Genomic DNA, 22706 nt, shown 5'->3' with positions numbered 1-22706 from the left:
AGGGAATAAAAAAAATTATAACGTAAAATAACAACAACAAAAAACAATTTGCAGTGGATTCGAGAGAAGTCTCTGAACAATGTCAAATTGATTTGAGAGCGATATTTTATGTGGTTGTGAAGCTATAGACATGTTTTATTAACACGCAAAAGTAGGCGTTGCAGTGTTAAGACGGTCCCGCGTTAAGCGTCAGCGGAGAGCAACGGTTTGACATTTTGACCCCAAAAACTAAAAACGAAACCGAAGTGCAAAAACAAGGGGTGTTACTTGTTCGCTATAGTCAGCTGATTCAGAATGTCATTTATACCATTCTTGCGCATTTTGTTTAATTGGTATTAACGAGCAAAGTGAATATGTAATATAATTTTAACTACACCACAGCAACGATATCAGTAAGGCAAATCTCCAGCTTGACTTTGCCCCGAATAGTTAACGTGTTACACATTGCTTGACACACAGCGAGGCTGTAACTGCGTAACGTTAGCTAGCTAGAGTTTGACTCAATGCCCATTGTTTTCGATATAGAACTAGCTAACTAGAACACACCCCAAGAACACTTGTTTTTCCTTGCTAAACCCTTTTGCGGGCTACAAGGGAGCTATTGTAGCTAACATGGTTGATTGTGTACTCACCATCGTCCTGGCTAAAATGCCCAACATTCTGGATGATTCGGAAAGATCCGCCCACAAATGCCCGGTGCTCAAAGTACAGGAATGAATCGGTTTCTCATTCCCAGTTCAACTCCAATGAACGGACCACAAAGCGTATTCAAGGGCGAATAGTTACTTCAGGAACACCCTTCAAAACAACAACTCTGCCATCGTTAAGACAGCTACGCCAAAGATAGTACTAGCTGCGCAGTTACAGCTTCACTACGTTGACACGTTTTGGTAACATGATCTCCTCGCCGGTCCCAGTTCCATTCACAAGTTGCTTTGGTTAGCTAAACGTTTGTGAAATAATCAGATGTATAATTATAAACTAGATGTTGTTCTTTAGCTCTTAAAGGGTTTACTTTACTATTCAAAGCAAAGCACTTACATATAGTAAACGTTAAATTTAGTAAAATAATTGGTGTAATTACTTTGATAGACTATTACTTTGGATTGTGGCGCAGTTAGATCACAAAAATATCTAAACGGCAGTTGTTGCCTGTGAACTTTAAGACAGAAATAGGACAAAGAACATGGGAATAAAAAGCAGGATAATGTGGACAACACTGTTAGGAACGCAAAGCTACTCTGAATCGTTCATGTTGTGGGTTTCAGATAAATAGATGCACGATTTACTTTTGCAAAATGTTCAATGTAAATGAAGTTATATTTTAGTTGAATGATGATGTCAATCAGTCTCCTAACCTGTTACGTTAATTCTCATAGCCTATACACTGAGTGTATAAAACATTAGAAGCGCCTTCCTAATATTGAGTTACAGCCCAATTTGTCCTCAAAACAGCCTCATTTAGTCTGGGCATGGACTCTACAAGGTGTCTAAAGCGTTCCACAGGGTTGCTGGCCCATGTTGAGTCCAATGCTTCCCACAGTTGTGTCAAATTGGCTGGATGTCTTTTGGGTGGTGGACCATTGATACACATGGGGAACTGTTGAGCGTAAAAAACCCAGCTGCGTTGTAGTTCTTGACACACAAACCGGGTGCCTGGCACCTACTACCAACCATACCCCGTTTTGTCTTGCCCATTCACCCTCTGAATGGCACACAATCATGTCTCAAGGCTTAAACATCCAAATTTAACCTGTCTTCTCCCCATCATCTACAATTATTGAAGTGGATTTAAAAGGTGACATCAATAAGAGATCATAGCTTTCACTTGGATTCACCTAGTCAGTCTATAGCTAGGTTTCCATCCAATTGGCGAAATATTTTCATGCGAACTTTGTAAAATCCGCATAAAGAAAATATGCGCGTTTTCCAACCAGTGGTGTTTCCACCAAACGGACTTGTTGCGTGATGACCTAGTGCGCACAATACTTACGTTTTAGCTCAAGTTCAATGTGTTTCCATAGCATTTTCAATTCTTGTTTTTGCGTTAAATAGCAAATGTGCCTACTCAGGTCTTGACAAGTGCGCTCTAGCTAACGGCTTGTAGATACAGTGCGGGTAGTCTAGAGTACATTATGAGATTATGTTATGAGAATTAAGTTATCAATGTTCTTAAACCGAACTTCAATTAAACTACTCAGTCTGCCCCCCCCAGAGTGTGTAAGATTCTGGTTGAATGAAGCAGACGGAGAACCAGCCTACAAGGGTCAAACGTTTATTTATGAGAGCTCTGAAATCCTTACAATGTACAAAGTCTTTTATATTAAACACACACATAAACTTACATCAGTAGAGAACTCCACCCCACTTTAGGCGGCTGTATTTTTCCACAGTACACATACATTCCTTATCAACCTTGCCACCTGTCTTCTAATCTCCTGCCAACTAAGCCGTTCCCAGGCCGTTGTTTCTCTCCCTAATTTAGGGAGGCTTCTTCTCCTGTTCCCTTCCCAAGGTCGTCTAATCAACTCTGCCCTGTTTATTTTGAAGTGGTAACAGTGTCTTAGTCTTAACCCATCTACTCACACACAGTATTCGATTATAGTTAACACATTATTATAGCCTTATAATTGTCTAATACATTTCAACAGGTTATATGGTTTCTGAGTGAAATAATTTAGTCAAACCTTTAATCATATAATTTCCATTACAGATTATTATGGGAAAGAGTGGCAATATATTTATTTGTCAAACGGCAGTCAAGCATCGATCATCATGTCATGAAAGAAGCATCAAGATCACCGTGCACTTTCACCACCCTATGAAGTTCATAATACCTTATTATTTAATATGTTAACAAACTGTTTCCCAAGTCGTAGTGGGGGGACCACGCACCATGTCATGGCGTGACTAGTCCAAGTTTACTTCGATATGATGGTAGTTTTATCAATATTTGTGCATAAAGGCATTTCCACCGCCATTTCTCGCATAAAACATTTTACCAACACAAAAAAGATCCCACCATGTCGAACTAATCTGTCGGCATTTATACAATTGTACAGAAAGGTGTTGTTTTCTTCACAGCTGTAGTGATTTGTTTTATTATGGTATGACTTCACTCGCATAAAAACTGGATGGAAACGTGGTTTATGCTCCCGAGTGGCGTAGATCAGATCAAAACACTAAGTGACAACACTGCCCCCATGCTGCGGAAGGAATGATACGGCGTATCTCAATTTTCAGGTAGTAAAAAAATATATCGAGTGGCGGATCTACAAGGAGCCGCCCCTTTTGTGACGAAAAACGACATTACAACACTCCGAATCTTGCGTCTGCATTAAGTATGCGTTCAAAACAACCGCGACCTAGAAAATCTCTGACTTCCGAGTTCAGTTCGTTCAAGACAATTAGGAACTCGGTGAAAACGAGCTCCGACTGGGAAAAAATAGTTTTGAATGGTCATCCAACTCTGTTTCCAAGTCGGAAACTGGCGTCATTCTAGAGCTCCGACTTGAAGATCACTGATGTCATGATTTGAAAACCTCCTTTTTTTCCGGAGTTGCAAGTTGTCTTGAAAGCACCAAGAGTTTGTAGAAAATTACGCTACCATTTGTAAATAAATAAATACAATGTTAACCTTTATTTAACTAGGCAAGTCAGTTACAATGACGGCCTAACCCAGACGATGCTGGGCCAATTGTTCGCCGCCCAATGGACTCCCAATCACGGCCAGTTGTGATACAGCCTGGATTCGAACTAGGGTCTGTAGTGACACTTCTAGCACTGAGATGCAGTGCCTTAGACCACTGCACCACTCAGGAGACCAATAAAGGCCTCTAGTGGCCAAATGGCCAATTTAGCATGTGCAGGGCCGTTGAGGGCTTCCACCATGCTTCTGCCATTTTGGAGTAGTCAACTGGGTGGGGATTCCTATGGGTTGTAGCCTCAATGGCGCTGCCCATGCTGTCACAGATGCTATAATGGCACAGATATAAAGACGAGTCTGCTGCTACTCTTGTTTATTTTCTATCCTGATTTCCTTGACACTTTTACCCCTACCCACATGCAGATGTAATGTTAATGACCTAAACTACCTCATACCCCTTCACATTGACTCGGTACTGGTACTCCTATATAGCCTCATTATTGTTATTTTATTGTGTTCATATTTCCTTTTTTTTGGCAAATATTTTCTTCGTTTTTAGCTCTGCATTGTTGGGAAAGTGCTCATAAGTAAGCAGTTCACTGTAAAGACTACACCTGTTATATTCGATACATATGATAAATAGAGGACAAAAATCCGATTATATCTACATCTATGGTGCCTACGCGCTAGTCGCTGCAGGGCACCGCAACAACGCACGAGGGCGCTGCAAAAGACGCTCGAGACTAGGGTGAAAGTTGAAAGGTGACTGATGTTGTCAAAACCTAAACCAAAGATGTGTATAACTTCCCCAAGATAGACAACAACGTGTAGTTTCCAATGGGAGCAAATTAATCATAGTGGGGAGAACAAGCAAGGAGGTGGGCAGAGCCAAGCACGAGCTAGCGAAATCCTATTGGCGCGTTCTGTGAACGTTCTGGAACGCCTACTATGTGAAGTGCGCGTGCGCAATAAAAAAAAACTTTGCCAAAGGGTAAAGTCTACAAAACTTAGTCTGAGTCTATTTTTGGAAACAGAAAACTGTATTGAGATTAAATCTTTCATCGATGAGAAAATCTTCGCAGAATGTCGGCCAAAATCAACCTCGCGCCATCTTCTCCATTAGCTTCCTCTCATCACCATATTTGGTAGTGAGTGGAAACGCCAACCGGATGATTCACATTTATACATCCGGTGAGATATCTGGTTGTACGGCAACTCTTGTAAACATGGCGGAGACTGAACACCATTCAGGTAGCTGATTTAATCGTTTAATGCTGAGTTTTCTGTAATATTAAAATGAATGCAATGGTTGCTCATAAGAAAGAAGTAGAAGGAGATTCCCCATGTGGAACAATGCTGCTCGTAACTTTTCGTGAGCCAATGAATGGGTCCTGGTTAGCAATGTAGCTAGCTAGACTATTTGTTCGTGGTTAAGTAGCTATCTAATTCGAGGCGCTAGCTAGTAATGAGCAAATTATAGAACCTTGTATCATCTATTGCATGATATAGATGATAGCTAGTTAAATACATTTTGTACAATCAGCATGAGTTAATTAATGGCTAATGACTGTTACACTAGCAATGCAACATGCTAACCTAGATAGAAGCTATTGGTAGAATGTGCTAATGCACTGCCACTAGATAGCCATTTGGGCATGAAGTCAATGGATGGAAAAAGGCAATATTGTCCCCGCCTTTCGATGTCAGGCTGTGTCATACATGGTGCCGTAGTTTATACAGGGCACACAGACATTAGTTAGACTATGTCAATGTGTTCATGTGCTGCTCATTAATGACTGTTTTCATAATTTATAAAACTGATGGGTCTAATCCTGAATGCTGATTGGTTAAAACACATTCCAATCGGTTTCTATTCCACAAATTACCACCGGAGACAGTGGACTGCACAGTGAAATGGAACCGATTAAATAGACATTTTAACGTCATAGATTTAGCAGGTGGTCATTTGTGGAATAGTCACCGCCAGGAATGCGGTTTTAACCAATCAGCATTCAAGATTAGAACCACCCGTGGTATAATTAAGTGATAATGCCCGAGAAGCCAGTCTTTGGAGGATATATTTGTATGGGTGTTTGGCCCGACACATCTAGGGTTGCTACCCAAGCCGGCTGGTCTATCAGTTTGGTTGCTAGAGAAGCGACCTAGTCTCTATGGATTCGACGTTCTAAATGTTCTATTGTCATACTGGCTGGCAACGTTATTATCCCTTGCTTGATAGCTAGCCAACTACGGCTAACTTAGTCACGTCGAAATATGCACCCAGAATAACAACAACGTATTTGCATTTGTTGAAGCTGTTTTCTGGTGACACTAATTTGGATATATCTTAACAATGAGCTAATGAGGTGCGATTACGCCTGGCATAGAAAATGTGCTCACTCGTCAGGACGCTGTTGTTCAGAGGAGCTAGCCAACAACACAGCTAACACAATCAGGGCACCCGATTGGCGCAGCGGTCTAAGGCAGTGCTAGAGCCGCTGTTCCTGGTACAGACCCTGGTTTGATTCCAGGCTGTATCACAACCGGCCGTGATTGGGAGTCCCATAGGGCGGCGCACAGTTGGCCCAGAGTCGTTAGGGGTTGGCCGGGGTAGGCCAGCATTATAAATAATTAGCTCTTAACTGACTTGCCTAGTTAAATAAATCACTTAAGCTGGAAAGTCTGCAAAATATCTGCACTTAATTTCGTTGTACCTTTTTTCAATTGACATTTCTTTGTATATATCCGTAAAAATTATGCCAGCTGATTCAGGATTTCGACTGGCTGAGACACTGCCCGTCTGTCTTGTCCCAACTCCTGACACATTCATTACAATGGGACAGCTGGAGATCGAATTTGAATATTGAAACAATGTTGCAAATGTCATTGAGACAGACAGCAAGGTTTATACAAATCTCTGCTGTTGAAAACCTAATGTTAGTCTAAAAGAAATGTGAGAATGTCTAGATGCTTTTTATAATGAGATCAATTTTATGAATTGCCTGGCTGGGCTGATGATCCAGCAGATTGCGCAGTCAGATGGAACAGAGTAAATAGGCATTTTAACGTTGTAAATTTAGCTGGTGGTAATTTGTGGAATAGACACCGGCTGGAATGGGGTTTTAACCAATCAGGATTAGACCCACCCGTGATATAGATGCTTGCTAGCTACTTTCATTTTGTACAATCAGCATGAGCCAATTAATGGCAAATGACTGTTACACTAGCTATGTAATTTGCAATAGCTAGCTAGCTATTGGTAGAATAGCCATTTGGGCATGAAGTCAATGGATGGAAAAAAGGCAATATTGTCCCCGCCTTTCGATGTCAGGCTGTGTCATACATGGTGCCATAGTTTATACAGGGCACACTGACATTAGTTAGACTATATCAATGAGTTCATGTGCTGCTCAGTGATGACGAAAAATCTGTATGTGTCATGTATTTTTGTGTGTGGTTATTCTTAAATGTTTATTTATTCCAGAGGGATTACTCAAGCGGACAGTATTGTATTATGTCTCAGAATCAGGCCTCTAACACAGTGCAGCATTAGAATTAGTAGCAGATGTTGCTCCTACATGGTCAGAGTTTGGATATGGTAATCTGGTTAAAGGGATAGTGCAAGTTTTTGGCAATTTAGCTATTTTTCTACTTACCCAGAGTCAGATGAACCCATGGATACCATTTGTATGTCTCTGCGTGCAGTTTGAAGGAAGTTGATGGTAATTTCGCAAGCCATTGCTAATGGTGTAATGACTGGAACAGCTAGCATGCAACTCAAGCTATTGGGACACAGCTGACATGCCATGACTAGTTTCCCCGTCTACTCTTCAGGCTCCTCCCCCGAAGATGACACTCCACCGATCCCTGTCTGTCAGAACTTCATGGTGCCCAAAAAGGAGATCAGCATGTTTCCTGATATGGGGAAGTGGAAACGTTCCCAGGTACGCCACACCTATGATGGGTTTAATTCTAAACCTATCTATAGCCCAGAGGGTTTAGACACCCACTACATGGAAATGGAAACACTCCAGGGGCCTGTTCATTAGGCACCAAATGGAAGAAAATTGACTTAACAGGGAGGGACTACTGGGACAAACTCTTTAGTTTTCCATTGTAAAAGCTTTTAAAAAGTATTCTGTTGTGTAGTCTAATGAATACAACCCAGGTAGTCGGCATGCCTCAACCCAGGTAGTCGGCATGCCTCAACCCAGGTAGTCGGCATGCCTCAACCCAGGTAGTCGGCATGCCTCAACCCAGGTAGTCGGCATGCCTCAACCCAGGTAGTCGGCATGCCTCAACCCAGGTAGTCGGCATGCCTCAACCCAGGTAGTCGGCATGCCTCAACCCAGGTAGTCGGCATGCCTCAACCCAGGTAGTCGGCATGCCTCAACCCAGGTAGTCATGTTCAAGTAGATTAGTCTTTATTATCCCAACCGAATATACAAAGGGTATATGTAACCTGTAATGACAGCATTGGAGAACTAGAAAAGTCAGGTCCTCCATTGAGTACTAACCATCTTTCACTCTCTTCCTCAAAGGCGTATGCTGATTACATGGGATTCATTCTGACGCTGAACGAGGGAGTGAAGGGGAAGAAACTTACATGTGAATACAAAGTGTCTGAGGTATGTAGTGACATATCCCTTCAGATGGAAACAATGTTTCTTATTACATGTGTATTGATACACACACACCGCTCATTTAAAGCCCCCATGCAGTCTGTTTAAATCATCACTGTGTCTAAATCACTGTTTATTTAATGAAAATAGCTATGTTCTATAAACAATTTTTTTGTATATACAGTGCCTTTGGAATGTATTCAGACCCCTTGACTTTTTCCACATTTTGTTACAATTGAAGAAATTGTTTTTTTCTCTCCTCGTCAATTTACACACTACCTCATGACAATGCAAAAACAAGGGACATTTTTGGGGGATAATTATTTATTTTTTAAATTCTCAAATGACATTTACATAAGTATTCAGATCCTGTATTCAGTACCTTGATGAAGCACCGTTGGCAGTGATTTCAGCCTTGATTCTTCTTGGGTATGATGCTACAAGCTTGGCACACCTGTATTTGGGGAGTTTGTCCCATTTTTCTCTGCAGATCCTCTCAAGCTCTGTCAGGTTGGATGGGGAGCGTTGCTGCACAGCTATTTTCAGCTCTCCAGAGATGTTTGATAGTGTTTAAGTCCGGGCTCTGGCTGGGCCACTCAAGCACATTCAGAGTCTTGTCCCGAAGCCACTCCTGCTCTGTCTTGGCTATGTGCTTATGGTCATTGTCCTGTTGGAAGGTGAACCATCACCCTAGTCTGAGGTCCTTAGCAGGTTTTCATCAAGGATCTCTCTGTACTTTGCTCCGTTCATCTTTACCTCGACCCTGACTAGTTTCCCAGTCCCTGCAGCTGAAAAACATCCCCACAGCATGATGCTGCCACCGCCACGCTTCACCGTAGGGATAGTGCCAGGTTTCCTTCGACGTGACGCTTGGCATTCAGGCCAAAGAGTTATATCTTGGTTTCATCAGACCAGAGAATCTTGTTTCTCATGGTCTGAGAGTCTTTAGGCGCCTTTTGGGAAACTCCAAGCAGGTTATCATGTGCCTTTTACTGAGGAGTGGCTTCTGTCTGGCCACTGTAACATAAAGGCCTGGTTGTTGGCATGTTGCAGAGATGGTTGTCCTTCTGGAAGGTTCTCCCATCTCCAGAGAGCAACTCTAGAGCTCTGTCAGTGACCATCGGGTTCTTGGTCACCTCCCTGACCAAGGCCCTTCTCCCCCAATTGCTCAGTTTGGCCTGGTGGCCAGCTCTAGGAAGAGTCTTGGTGGTTCCAAACTTCTTCCATTTAAGAATGATGGAGGCCATTGTGTTCTTGGGGACCTTCAATGCTGCAGAAATGTTTTCGTACCCTTCCCTACATCTGTGCCACGACACAATCCTGTCTTGGAGCTCTACGGGCAATTCGTTCAACCTCATGGCTTGGTTTTTGCTGTGACATGCACTGTCAACAGTGGGACCTTATATAGACAGGTGTGTGTCTTTCCAAATCATGTCCAATCAGTTGAATTTACCACAGGTGGACTCCAATCAAGTTGTAGAAACATCTCAAGGATGATCAATGAAAACAGGATGCACCTGTGCTCAATTTCGAGTCTCAAAGCAAAGGGTCTGATTACTTGTAATTAAGGTATTTCCATTTTTATTTGTAATAAATATTCAAAATTTCTACCCTGTTTTCGCTTTGTCATTATGTGTAGATTGCTGAGGATTTTTTTTATTTAATCAATTTTAGAATAAGGCTGTAATGTAACAATGTGGAAAAATTCAAGGGGTCTGAATGCTTTCTTAAGGCACTGTATATTTTAAATAATTTGTTTCCCTTTGAGCCTCCTTTAGCCATTAAAATGCTCAATCTGATCGTGTGGGTGTGTTGATACAAATTTAAATATATTTACATACACGGCCCAGATTGGCAGATAGGATCGTCTAGACACGAAGGGAAAGGGGGATAACTAGTCAGTTGCAAAACTTAAGGCATTCAACCGAAATGTGGCTTCCGCATTTAACCCAAAACCTCTGAATCAGAGAGGTGCGAGGGGCTGCCTTAATCGACGTCCACGTCATCTGCACCCGAGGAGCAGTTGTTGTTGGAGGTTAACTGCTTTGCTCAAGGGCAGAACGGCACATTTTACCACCTTGTCAGCTCAGGGATTCATTCAGCGACCTTTTGGTTTAATGGCCCAACGCTCTTAACCGCTAGGCTACCTGCTACCCCGTTCTCTAGAGCCTACCCCACTTACCCCTACAAAGTAGGAAGATGCATATGAAAATAAAAGGTGACTGGTCGTTGGTCAGACTATTCAGATTGTGATGTTATGCAGTCTGTCAAAACCTCCATCCCACCCGAACAGGCGCTAATTCCATGCGTAAAAAATACATGGAAATCCATTATATTGTATTCTTGCCTTTGGTAGCATCACATACACGGACTACTACTGTCCCTCCTTTTCATGACTTATGGAGTAGTTTGGGAGGTGAAAGGGGAGGGCCATCTACAGCGAAGCTGGCTGTCAGTCAGTGTGAAAGATGGGCAACCCCTTTGTTGCTGTTGTTGGTACACAAACAAAAATAATTCACCCTCTTTGTGTTCTTTTCACATTTATTTCCCTTAAAGCCTTGAAGTAACAATTGATGGCAAATATATGAATTAATTTGAAATGAAAACATATCTTGATCATATTGAAGTATAGCGCCTACCCGAGTCAATACATGGGGGAAGCACCTTAGGCAACAATTACAGTTTTGAGTCTTTTTGTATAGGTCTTCACTAACTTTCATGTCACCTCAATAATAATGAACTATCCTTCTTGGCAAAATTGCTGAAGTGCTAATAAGAATCATTTGTATCCAAATAACAGTTAAATATGTTAGCAGGGTTTTTGTGAATATTTCTGTGTGTCTGTTCTCATTTCAGACCATAGAGAAGCTTTTGGTTCTGTTGGGGACTCTGGACCGCTGGATAGATGAGACCCCTCCTGAAGACCAGCCCTCTCGCTTCGGCAACAAGGCCTACAGGACTTGGTACGCCAAGCTCGACCAGGTAAACACACACACACACACACAAAGGGTTTACACTATCCAGAAGTGTTTTAATAAAATAGATAGAATTGAAATTGTTTGTATGTGAAAGGTTTTGTTGTGATATTCAGTCGCTCTGAGTTTCTGCTAAATGACACAAATGTAAAAAATGGTGTGTGTAGGAAGCAGAGGGCCTGGTTGCAGCAGTCATCCCAGAAGACAAGGCAGCTGCGGCCCCAGAGATAGCTGTGTATTTGAAGGAGGCGGTGGGCAACTCCACCAGGATAGACTATGGAACAGGTAACACACGCAGACAGACACGTCCTTAATGTGTGTGTGTCCCTGTTTCATATGCCCACTAGAGGGCACTGTTGAAACACAAATCCCATTCTTTCCCTCTTCAGAACGCTGTCCTTTACAAATATATTCTGCCTTTGACTTTGGTATTGCCCACTACAACTCTATTAGTAACAATTGGAGATACTTATATTTATCACATATGTGTGTGTGACTGTCCATGAATGACACAGGTTGTTGTGTTGCCAGGTCATGAGGCTGCCTTTGCCATCTTCCTCTGCTGTCTCTGCAAGATCGGAGCTCTCCGGGTAGATGACCAGTTGGCCATCATTTTCAAGGTGTTTGACAGGTGAGACAGGCACTGTTTTGTGTGTGTGTGCACAATCTGTAAACGATTGTATGTGCCTCGTATGGACTATAAATGAAACTACAACTTTCTTTTTTAAAACCACACCAGGTATCTGGTGGTCATGCGCAAGCTTCAGAAAACCTACAGAATGGAGCCTGCTGGCAGCCAGGGGGTCTGGGGGTTGGACGATTTCCAATTTCTACCTTTCATATGGGGCAGCTCCCAGTTTGTAGGTAAGAGGCCTACTCCACTAGCCCAGGCAAAGCCTACTTCACCCATGCACAGCGACAGTATTTGAAAATATGTGTCATGCATATTTGATAGTTATAAAGGCTATACTGCAGTGTGGCAAGGGAAAGAGTGACACCCAGTGGTCGGTGTGTCTAATTCGTTTTTTTTCTTTTTTGTCCTCTGCTTCCTCCTCCCTTTGTCCCAGACCACCCCACATTGGAGCCCAAGCACTTTGTCGATGAGAAAGTGGTCAACGAGAATCACCACGACTACATGTTTCTGGAGTGCATCAAATTCATTAATGAGGTGAGAGGGACATTTAGGCAGAAGGAAAAACAGAAAATGGGTGTTCCGCAGGGTTCAGTGTCCATGCCACCGCAGTTCAGTGCATACACACAATGAATTGTGTGTGATGCGGGTCGTGAATTGATATTTTCTCCCTATTGCATTCTATGGGGATTTCTGATGTGTTCATTGAATCATTGAATTGAGTTGACTGAATTTTGGTTCACAACTCTGATCATCATTTTGTGAGACAGAGGAATTGGACTTATGTATTTTTTAAATATATTTTAGTCATTTAGCAGAGCGACTTACAGGTAGTGCATCCATCTTAAGGTAGCTAGGTACGACAACCACATCTCAGCCATAGCGACTAAAGCAGCTATAAGCAAATTCAGTGTTAAGTCATAAGGCCAGTGTTAATGCAAGAAAAGTAAGAACTGATTTGTGTAAGCCATTCCACCGACAAGATACTCACACAGACAGTAGCCCATAAGTGAGCCAGGAAACCTGACCAGAAGAGGGTGTGTTGGGTGGAGTGGCAGAGAGAGGGGAATGTGATTTTGAGACTGTGGCAGAAAAGGAGGGGAAGGGAGGAGGTGTTGCTATGTCCTGTTCCTTCCCCCGAAAGGCAAAAAGCTGCTGCAGCTGCGGGGACCTCCCTCCCTTCCTCCCTCTCCCGATCTCTTTCTCTCTTTCACTTTTTCTCTCAATTCAAAGGGCTTTATTGGCATGGGAAACATATGTTTACATTGTCAAAGCAAGTGAAATAGATAATAAACAATACAAAATTAACAGTAAACATTACACTCACAAAATGTTCAAAGGACTAGAGACATTTCAAATGTCATATTATTCATATATACAGTGTTATAACGATGTGCAAATAGTTAAAGTACAAAAGGGAAAAGAAGTAAACATAAATATGGGTTGTATTTACAATTGTGTTTGTTCTTCACTGGTTGCCCTTTCCTTGTGGCAGCAGGTCACACATCTTTCTGCTGTGATTGCACACTGTGGTATTTCACCTAATAGATATGGGAGTTTATCAAAATTGAGTTTGTTTTCTATTTCTTTTTGGTGTCTGTGTAATTTGAGGGAAATATGTGTCACTAATATGGTCATACATTTGGCAGGATGTTAAGAAGTACAGCTCAGTTTCTACCTCATTTTATGGGCAGTGTGCATATAGCCTGTCTTCTCTTGAGAGCCAGGTCTGTTTTCGGCTGCCTTTCTCAATAGCAAGGCTATACTCACTGAGTCTGTACATAGTCAAAGCTTTCCTTAAGTTTGGGTCAGTCACAGTGGTCAGGTATTCTGCCACTGTGTACTCTCTGTTTAGGGCCAAATAGCATTCTAGTTTGCTCTGTTTTTTTAAAATAAATTATTTCCAATGTGTCAAGTAATTCTCTTTTTGTTTGGTTGGGTCTGATTGTGTTGCTGTCCTGGGGGTCTGTGGGGTCTGTTTGTGTTTGTGAACAGAGCCCCAGGATCAGCTTGCTTAAGGGACTCTTCCCTAGGTTAATCTCTCTGTGGGCGATGGCTTTGTTAAGGAAGGTTTAGGAATTGCTTCCTTTTTAGGTGGTTGTTGAAGTTAACACAGCTTTTCTTAATTTGATAATTAGTGCGTATTGGCTTAATTCTGCTCTGCGTGCATTATTTGGTGTTTCACGTTGTACACTGAGAATGTTTTTGCAGAATTCTGCATGCAGAGTGCCAATTTAGTGTTTGTCCCGTTTTGTGAATTCTTGGTTGGTGAATGGACCCCGGAGCTCACAACCATAAAGGGCAATGAGTTCTATAACTGATTCAAGTATTTTTAGCCAGATCCTGATTGGTATGTTGAATTTTATGTTCCTTTTCATGGCATAGAAGGCCCTTCTTGCCTTGTCTCTCAGATCGTGCACAGCTTTGTGGAAGTTACATGTGGTGCTGATGTTTAGGCTGAGGTATGTATTGTTTTTTTGTGTGCTCTAGGGCAACGGTGTCTAGATGGAATTTGTATTTGTGGTCCTGGAAACTGGACCTTTTTTGGAACACCATTATTTTTGTCTTACTGAGATTTACTATCAGGGCCAAGGTCTGACAGAATCTGTGCAGAATATCTAGGTGCTGCTGTAGGCCCTCCTTGGTTGGGGACAAAAGCACAAGATCATCAGTAGACATTTGACTTCAGATTCTAGTATGGTGAGGCCGGGTGCTGCAGACTCTTCTAGTGCCCGCGCCAATTCGTTGATATATATGTTGAAGAGGGTGGTGCTCAAGCTGCATCCCTGTCTCACCCCACGGCCCTGTGGAAAGAAATCTGTGTGTTTATTGCCAATTTTAACTGCACACTTGTTGTTTGTGAACATTGATTTTTTTAATGTTTTTTTTTTTCTCCCAATACCACTTTCCATCAATTTGAATAGCAGACCCTCATGCCAAATTGAGTCAAGCTTTTTTGAAATAAACAAAGCATGAGAAGACTTTGGCTTTGTTTTGGCTTGTCATATGGTAATTTGTTAAAAAGCCAATTTGACATTTGCTCAGTACATTGTTTTCACTGAGGAAATGCACGAGTCTGCTGTTAATGATAATTCATAGGATTTTCCCAAGGTTGCTGTTGACGCATATCTGGTTATTGGGGTCAAATTTGTCGCCACTTCTGTGGATTGGGGTGATCACTCCTTGGTTCCAAATACTGGGGAAGATGCCAGAGCTGAGGAGGATGTTTAAGTTTAGCCAATTGGAATTTGTGGTCTGTATATTTGATCATTTCATTTAATTGAGGATACCATCAACACCACAAGCCTTTTGGGGTTGAAGGGTTGCATTATGTCCTTTAATTCATTCAAGGTAATTGGTTAATCCAGTGGGTTCTGGTAGTCTTTAATAGCTGAGTCTAAGATTTGTAATTGATCATGTATATGTTTTTGTTCTTTGTTATAGAGCCAGAAAGATTGGGGAAGTGGTTTATCCATACATCTCTGTTTTGGATAGATAACTGTGGTTAGATTATATGGGTTCTTCAATTACATTGAGCTGACGTGCTGTTCTTTTTCTGTATTGTTTTAGTGATTCACCATAGTGAAGACGTAGGCTCAGGTTTTCTAGGTCTCTGTTTTTGGTTGGATAGGCTTTTTACTGCGGAGTTTACACTTTCACTATTACACTGAAATGTTTTGTCCAGGAAGTTGTCTCAGTTGGTTGGTAGGTCTTCATCTATAGCATTTCTTAATATTGTGTCGTTTGACGCCTCATGATTGAGAGTTGCTCCGTTCAAGTAGACTGTGAACGCTCTGAGACTCTGGGAACACAGTACTACTGCCAAGGGATGAGCTGTAGGTGTACCTACCATAGGAGTCTCCTCAAAGCTTACCATTGACTATGTACAGACCCAGCGTGCGACAGATCTGCAGGAGTTTTTGTTGGTTGTTTCGTCTTGGAGGGCATATTTGGGAGGAAATGCAGTCACCTCCAGATAATGTTTGTCCCCCTGGAGGAGGGGGGAGATGTATGCAGGTTTATTTTGCGTATGGATGTGTGCCTTAAGCACATTTCTCTCTCTCTCTCCTGTTTGTGTGTGTGTTGTAAGGTCTCTCAGACAAACCGTTGTTCTGCTTGCATATTTTCTCTCTCTCACGTGCGAACACTCACATGCTGATACACAAATGTGCATATATATACACAGTCTCAGCCTCTCTGGGAGGTTGTGTGTAGTGTACTAAACTCACCAGAGTCATTTCCTTCCCCACATGCTGTTGTGAGTCACTCCTTCCTTCAGGGTACCCTCACTAGACCCCACCCCCATCCCTCTCTCCCTCCCCCTCTCTGGTGGAGGCCCGGGGGAAGCCAGGGGCTAGGGTTGGGTTCCTGCCCTGGTCACAAGCCGTCCTCTGGGTTTTGGTGGGGGGGAGGTGCTGTGGAGGGAGACAGTGTCCAAACACTACCACTACATTCATTCAGGGCCCCTCTTACTCTCTTTGTCTCTGTCTGTCTCTCTTTCTTCCCTTGGGGTTAATATAAGGGCGCACACACACACACACACACACACACACACACACACACACACACACACACACACACACACACACACACACACAAAGAAAGAAATGCACTCTCCTCACTGGCACCCCAAAAAGTATGAGATGGACAGTGGGACAACTGTTGACCTGCCTGTCATTATGTCTTGTAATGTTTTAGGCTTATATATTCCTTATTGGCTGGTTAGCTAATGGATGAATTTAACATATATTTCACGCTCTTCCCCCTCCCCCCTCTCTCTTTCTGTATTACCCCCCCACCCCACACTCTCTCTCCCCTCCCCCCAGATGAAAACTGGTCCGTTTGCTGAGCACTCCAATCAGCTGTGGAACATCAGTGCTGTCCCCACCTGGTCCAAAGTCAACCAGGGCCTGATCCGAATGTACAAGGCAGAGGTAAGAGGAGAGACACCCCATAGAGTGAGAACAATCTAAATCTACACTTAAAAGTGTATGATGAACCTTGACAGTGGGTCCCCCTAAAATAAAGGTAAACGATAAAGAAAATGTGTCCCATTAACAGTTAAATTGCACTTGGTTTCTAACACGTTTTGAAGATGTATATATTTTAGTTAACACAGTATCCTATGACAACCAAGACATAAACAGTGGAGTCATAGGTCAGTCAGGTTACAAGGTAGTTGTACTTATCCCATTAAGATATTAATGAGTCATACTCTCCCAAATCAAGGGGTAAATTTCATTAGTTGAAATCAGACTGTGCTTTTTAAAGATGAATTCTGTTATCTGGATTTCCCCAGTGGCCGTTTGAGGTACTACAGAGTAGGGATTCAATTTCATGTCAGGGGTAATGAAAGTAGTTTAATCATTAATGTTTACAAGGTCATTCAAACAGAAGTGTAGTCCTCCCAAGTGGAACGGAAGAAAGAGACTTATAAATAAAAATCTTGTTTATTAATACTCAAATATAACTTAGCGTTATGTCATTTCCTATCTTGAAGTGTGACTATAACTGTAAATGTGTTCTGAAGAGCGAGTAGGCTAATGATTCTATTGAAGAGTTAGAGGCAGGCAAGGGTTAAACGAGAGAGGAACTGAGAGAGCGGAACAGTGTCTGTGTGTGTGTGTGAGAGAGTATTGCTGGCCCCACCCCCTTCTCCTGCCTGAGCCCACATCCTGTGTTTTCAAGAGTGGGCCTGCTAGTCTTCCCAGAGCTGAGGGGCCAAGCTGTCTGCTAACACCCACCCACCCATCCCCCCCCCATCCTTCCCAGGCTCGCATTCCACTCTCCCTCCCCCGGCCCCACATAGGGAATCAGCTCTGTGCTCTGTCTCGCTCCCTCTTTTCTCTGGTTCTCTCTACCGCTGTCCTGCCTCTAGCCTGCTGCTTGCTTCCCTCCTCAGCCCTTTCGCAATTTCTCCACTTCTGCTAGGGCACAACAACAAAATATGCAACTCTCAGAAAAGCCGTTCTGTTCAAATGTTTATCCTGACCCTGGTGTGGACTTTTTTGGGGGAGTTAATTTACAGACGTTATAAAGTCAATTGACAAAGACTGAACAAATGCGGATTGAAGAAGTACTTACCTTTTTTAGAGACCTCTGATACTTGATACCAGTGTAGTATGTCAAGGTGCCTGTTGTATGAACCACAAATCAACTAAAATAGTTATTATTGGGTGTTATGCTATTACCATGTAATGACAAAAAATAACAGTTCATTTTTTATTATTTTTACTGCTTATCACTTAACCATTATTTATTCACATTACTTAATCAAATATTTCAGTTGTGTATATTACATTTGTTTGATGGCTTTTATTTCATTCCAACTCATATCATCTCTATTTATTTACATGTTTTATTTAACTAGGCCTATGCTGTCTGACAAAATCACTGTTTTAGTAGTTCTTCAAAGTAAAAAAGGCATATTTTATGACTTCTGAATACTAACTATTGATCACTTAGATCATGCATTTTCAGGTAGAGATACATCCCCTGTTCTTCTCTGTCTCTGCCCCACACAGACCAAACAAGTAGACACGCAATGGATTATGGTCATTGTAGTTAGTTTAGCACAGAAAACGTGGTAATTATGTTTAATATTGGGCTTTTGGAAACTATAACTCCCTACTACATTGCACAGTTCGGGCTTGATCTATTGCTAGAGAAACTGCAGTGAGAAAATGCGCATGGAGCTCACAGAAAAAACGAAATGGAATTCTAATAATTGAACCGACTTCAGTCAATTACTTGTTTAAAGAACAGTCAATCGGTGAGCACTAATACTAGGTAAATACTGTAAAGTGTTACCGAAGGTTGCGCAATAATAATTTTGACTCCACACATCTAAATCTTTAGCATTTGCTGTTGATTCACATTGTTTATTACTTTGAGCCACTGAACTACCGTATATCAGTCATTTTCAATGGACGGAGGCACAAGGAGACATTGAATCATTTCACTCTTGGCAGCTAGAGATGTAGTGTATAAAAAGAAAAAAAGTCACACTGTATATGTTCCCAACATTTTAATGGTAAACAAACACTTCGGCACACTGTGCATTCTTCAGGGCTGCAAATGATCAGCGACGCAACATTGCGTTAACAATCTGTGGAAGGAAGCTCTCGCTAGCAAGCTTTGACACATTGCTTGATAGACTAGTTTTAGACCAGTTTTACAGGCTGTTCTGAAGATACACCCACAGAGATTTTGGCAATGTGGTATTACAAAGTAGTAAGCAGAAGCAATGTTAGTCATCTGTGAGAGGTCAAGGTGTTTCTTTTTATTATATATATATTTTATTGATATATTTATTTATTTTGACTAGGGACTAGTGTTCAATTTGGAACTGGGCAACTCAATCACCCCAACAGTCTATCACCTCTAGGAGTGTGAACTACCTGCCAGGTGCGGCCGTCTCCATTTAATTGTTTTTAATGGCGATCACACGATCGTAGAAACAGGCATGGATTTGAGGCCAACAATGACTGTACTCAAAAACTCCCATTTTATTTATCAAAGTTTCATATGCCTGCGATCTGAGTGTGAAGTTAGCTGGTTCGCTGCTGCCCAATGCCACGCCCAGTCGTGTTTCTTCTCCACAATGAGTCTGGATTAGTTTTCCTACCTGACGCCTTGTAGAATGCAAACACATTCTGACTCTTCTAATTGGCCCAAGATTCCGATGGGTTGTGCCAGAGCCATCATTGGCTTTGATACTCTGATTGGTTAGAGACGATCCAATGATGAATTTGTTTCGTACAACAGCCCTCATTTTGAGACGTCCATGGAGAGTATAAATAGCAATGTCGGGTCTGGAAGTGGCTAGCTAGCCATACGAAAGGCAGATACAACTCTCAATGTTTAGACGAATGTAAATGTGACCAAATTGTCACAGCCAGAGGTAACTGAGCCAGGACTGGCAGCTGTGGATGAGATGAAAGATGACCTGATAAGGGTTAATGCTAGCTGTCCTGTGGTAGCTCCAGTCTCTGAAGCTTCCCTTGTATTATGCTAGAGCCGGGAAAGTTGAACATTTAAGCAAATTATCAGCGATGCAAATTTGTGATAACCATCAGTGATTGGAAGCTCTTGCTAGCAAGCTTTGACACCTTGCTGGATAACAAATCCACCAACTTGCTTTTTTAGAGGCTGTTTGGAAGAAACATCCATAAGTGGAGATTTTTGCTTTATTTCAGGACATAGACCACCTTATGTGAATTGCACGAAGTTGCTTGTTCTAGACAAGTCCATAGCTTTGGCTTTGGTTGGTGTGTATGGATGATGCTAAACCAAGTTTGCACTAGATGAAGTAAAGCAAGCGTCAAATTGTACCATTTCTGTTCTTCACCACCGGTCCTCTATTCGCTTTGTCTATTTCTCATAGGTTAAACAAATATCTCAAATGTTTCTCATCTCTGATACCCCATCTCTTTCTTTCCTGTCTCCCTCTTTCTTTTTAACCCCCCAAATCTCTTCCTTATCTTTCCCTCTCTTTGACCATCTTTTTATCTCCCTTCATCCTTGTAAATTCCCTCCCTTCTCTCTTTCTCCTTGTCTATTCCTAGTGCTTGGAGAAGTTCCCTGTTATTCAGCACTTCAAGTTTGGCAGTCTCATCTCCATCCAGCCTGTGAAGCCCTGACGGCCATCCAAAGAAACCATGTGTGTGACGGAGAGACCAAACTCCCAACATCCCTTGAGGATGAACGCCCGATCCTCACCCAAGAAAGATCCCCAACTTCATCCCTAATATTAGCACAGACACCAACCCCAAAATAAAGAGACAAAAAATACCCTCCCCAAATTGCCAATGACGGCACCACGATCATCAGTGACTCAATTCCGTTTTGTTTTGTCTTTCTATCCCCCTGAAGATTGAAGCGTTTTTGTGTGTGTCTCTGTGAGTAAGCGTGTTATGGAAAGCTGTCAGTCATTCTCAATGCAATACTGAGAGTGTGTACACCTTTACTAGTGTGTCTATTTATTTATTTCTATAAATGTACGAATGCTGACCAGGGTCGTGTTCATTAGGCACCAAATGGAAGAAAATGGACTGAAAGAGGGGACTACCTGAACTTGTCCAATAAGTAACACATTTTTTGTTTTCTGTTGCGTAATATTTTGGAACGTTTTCCATTGTGTGCTCTGATGAACACGCCCCTGGTGTAGCGGGGATAGGTTAGCCTTGTTGGATAAACATTGCCGAGACAAGAGCTTGGCTTTACTGTGAGTGGCCTGATGTGTATAGCTCCTACCCCATACTGGACTCTTGAGTCCTTGATACAGAGCTGTTTTTTATTTTTTTTGATTCTTCATTACAACGAGTTGTGATATAAATGTGTTTCTCTGATTATTTGAGATATTCTAATTTCTTTAGCAGTTCTGATTTTTGTTTTGAGTGTCCACTAATGTTTTGGCCAACTGTTTTCAGTTTTGTTGCATAATGTCTGTCATTATTGCCTGTATGAACATCCAAGTTGTAAGTCATATTATAATAATTTGTTAATTTTGGTGTTTGGTCATTATTTCGTTGAAGCTGGTGGTTGGTTTTGAAAATGTCAACGTTCTCAAAGAACTTATTCTAATGAAATAGGGTTAGAAATTAAACATTAAAACAATGTGAATATACCCTTTTGACACTATTGTACCAACCTGAACTGTACCGTGCTGGCTTGGTCATCTTTCTTTCACATAGGCCTTGTCTTTTCCAACCCTGTTCCAGCAACCATGGTGGATGTGTAACCATGCCAGAGCAGTACAGCTCCTCTCAGCTTGGGTCTGGGTCTGCTCAGTATTGTTAAAAGGGTTATAGTCATACCACTGATGGTACACAATTATCAACCAGACTTTGGTATATTGGGGCTCAGTAGGTCACCAGTAACAACACACATGATTGATAAGTTAAGAAGAGGTGGGGCTTACTCAGTGGAAGCTATAGGATATTTCAATTTGAACACACAGATCTGGAGTACTGGTTATTTTTCTTCCTGGTAGTGGAGAATAACCGGAAATGTACACCTTGTGGAGCACATTTTACATAAGGTGAAATCCTGTCGTCAATGTGCTGATAGGATGAGCTTAGTTTGTAAACCCAACCTTTTGTCCCTATGGACGGCCAGGTACCACAAAGGATCTCCAGTTAAAGTCGGAAGTTTACATACACCTTAGCCAAATACATTTAAACTCAGTTTCTCACAATTCCTGACCTTTAATCCTAGTAAAAATTCCCTGTTTTAGGTAAATTAGGCTCACCACTTTATTTTAAGAACGTGAAATGTCAGAATAATAGTAGAGAATGATTTATTTCAACTTTTATTTCTTTCATCACATTCCCAGTGGGTCAGAAGTTTACGTACACTCGATTAGTATTTGGTAGCATTGGCTTTAAATTGTTTACCTTGGGTCAAACGTTTCGGGTAGCCTTCCACAAGCTTCCCACAATAAGTTGGGTGAATTTTGGCCCATTCCTCCTGACAGAGCTGGTGTAACTGAGTCAGGTTTGTAGGCCTCCTTGCGCGCACATGCTTATTCAGTTCTGCCCACAAATTGTCTATGGGATTGAGATCAGGGCTTTGTGATGGCCACTCCAATACCTTGACTTTGTTGTCCTTAAGCCATTTTGCCACAACTTTGGAAGTATGCTTGGGGTCATTGTCCATTTGGAAGACCCATTTGCGACCAAGCTTTAACTTCCTGACTGATGTCTTGAGATGTTTCAATATATCCACATAACTTTCCATCCACATAATTTTCCTTCATCATGATGCCATCTATTTTGTGAAGTGCACCAGTCCCTCCTGCAGCAAAGCACCCCCACAACATGATGCTGCCA

The 22706-nt window shown here is 41.9% G+C and overlaps 2 protein-coding genes across 2 annotated transcripts in view; one reads left to right on the top strand and one right to left on the bottom strand.

The window, feature by feature from the left end:
• crata (carnitine O-acetyltransferase a) overlaps positions 1 to 921 on the bottom strand; it is a 31860-nt gene extending 30939 nt beyond the window's left edge. Inside the window, exon 1 of the mRNA XM_014143433.2 lies at positions 633 to 921. Within this exon, the coding sequence (XP_013998908.1) occupies positions 633 to 659 (27 nt within the window). The 5' untranslated portion in view covers positions 660 to 921. The remainder of the gene's footprint in view (positions 1 to 632) is intronic.
• A 3943-nt stretch (positions 922 to 4864) lies between these two features.
• Positions 4865 to 21380, top strand: ptpa (protein phosphatase 2 phosphatase activator). The gene is made up of 10 exons (NM_001141756.1): positions 4865 to 4897; positions 7481 to 7590; positions 8188 to 8274; positions 11125 to 11250; positions 11411 to 11528; positions 11775 to 11874; positions 11983 to 12107; positions 12311 to 12411; positions 16701 to 16808; positions 20442 to 21380. Exons 1-10 carry the CDS (start codon positions 4873 to 4875, stop codon positions 20514 to 20516), a joined length of 975 nt encoding a protein of 324 aa, NP_001135228.1. The 5' UTR covers positions 4865 to 4872; the 3' UTR covers positions 20517 to 21380.
• Positions 21381 to 22706: the final 1326 nt, after the last annotated feature.

Source organism: Salmo salar, chromosome ssa01 (assembly GCF_905237065.1).
Source record: "Salmo salar chromosome ssa01, Ssal_v3.1, whole genome shotgun sequence".
NCBI classification, from domain to species: Eukaryota; Metazoa; Chordata; class Actinopteri; order Salmoniformes; family Salmonidae; genus Salmo; species Salmo salar.
The sequence above is the reverse complement of the archived record's forward strand: the minus strand, read 5'-3'. Positions and strand labels throughout refer to the sequence as shown.

Coding starts and splice junctions, on each gene's coding strand:
- ptpa (NM_001141756.1), top strand. CDS start 4,873: ATGGCGGAGACTGAACACCATTCAG. Junction 12,108..12,310: donor GGGCAGCTCCCAGTTTGTAG/GTAAGAGGCCTA, acceptor CCTTTGTCCCAG/ACCACCCCACATTGGAGCCC. Junction 16,809..20,441: donor TCCGAATGTACAAGGCAGAG/GTAAGAGGAGAG, acceptor GTCTATTCCTAG/TGCTTGGAGAAGTTCCCTGT.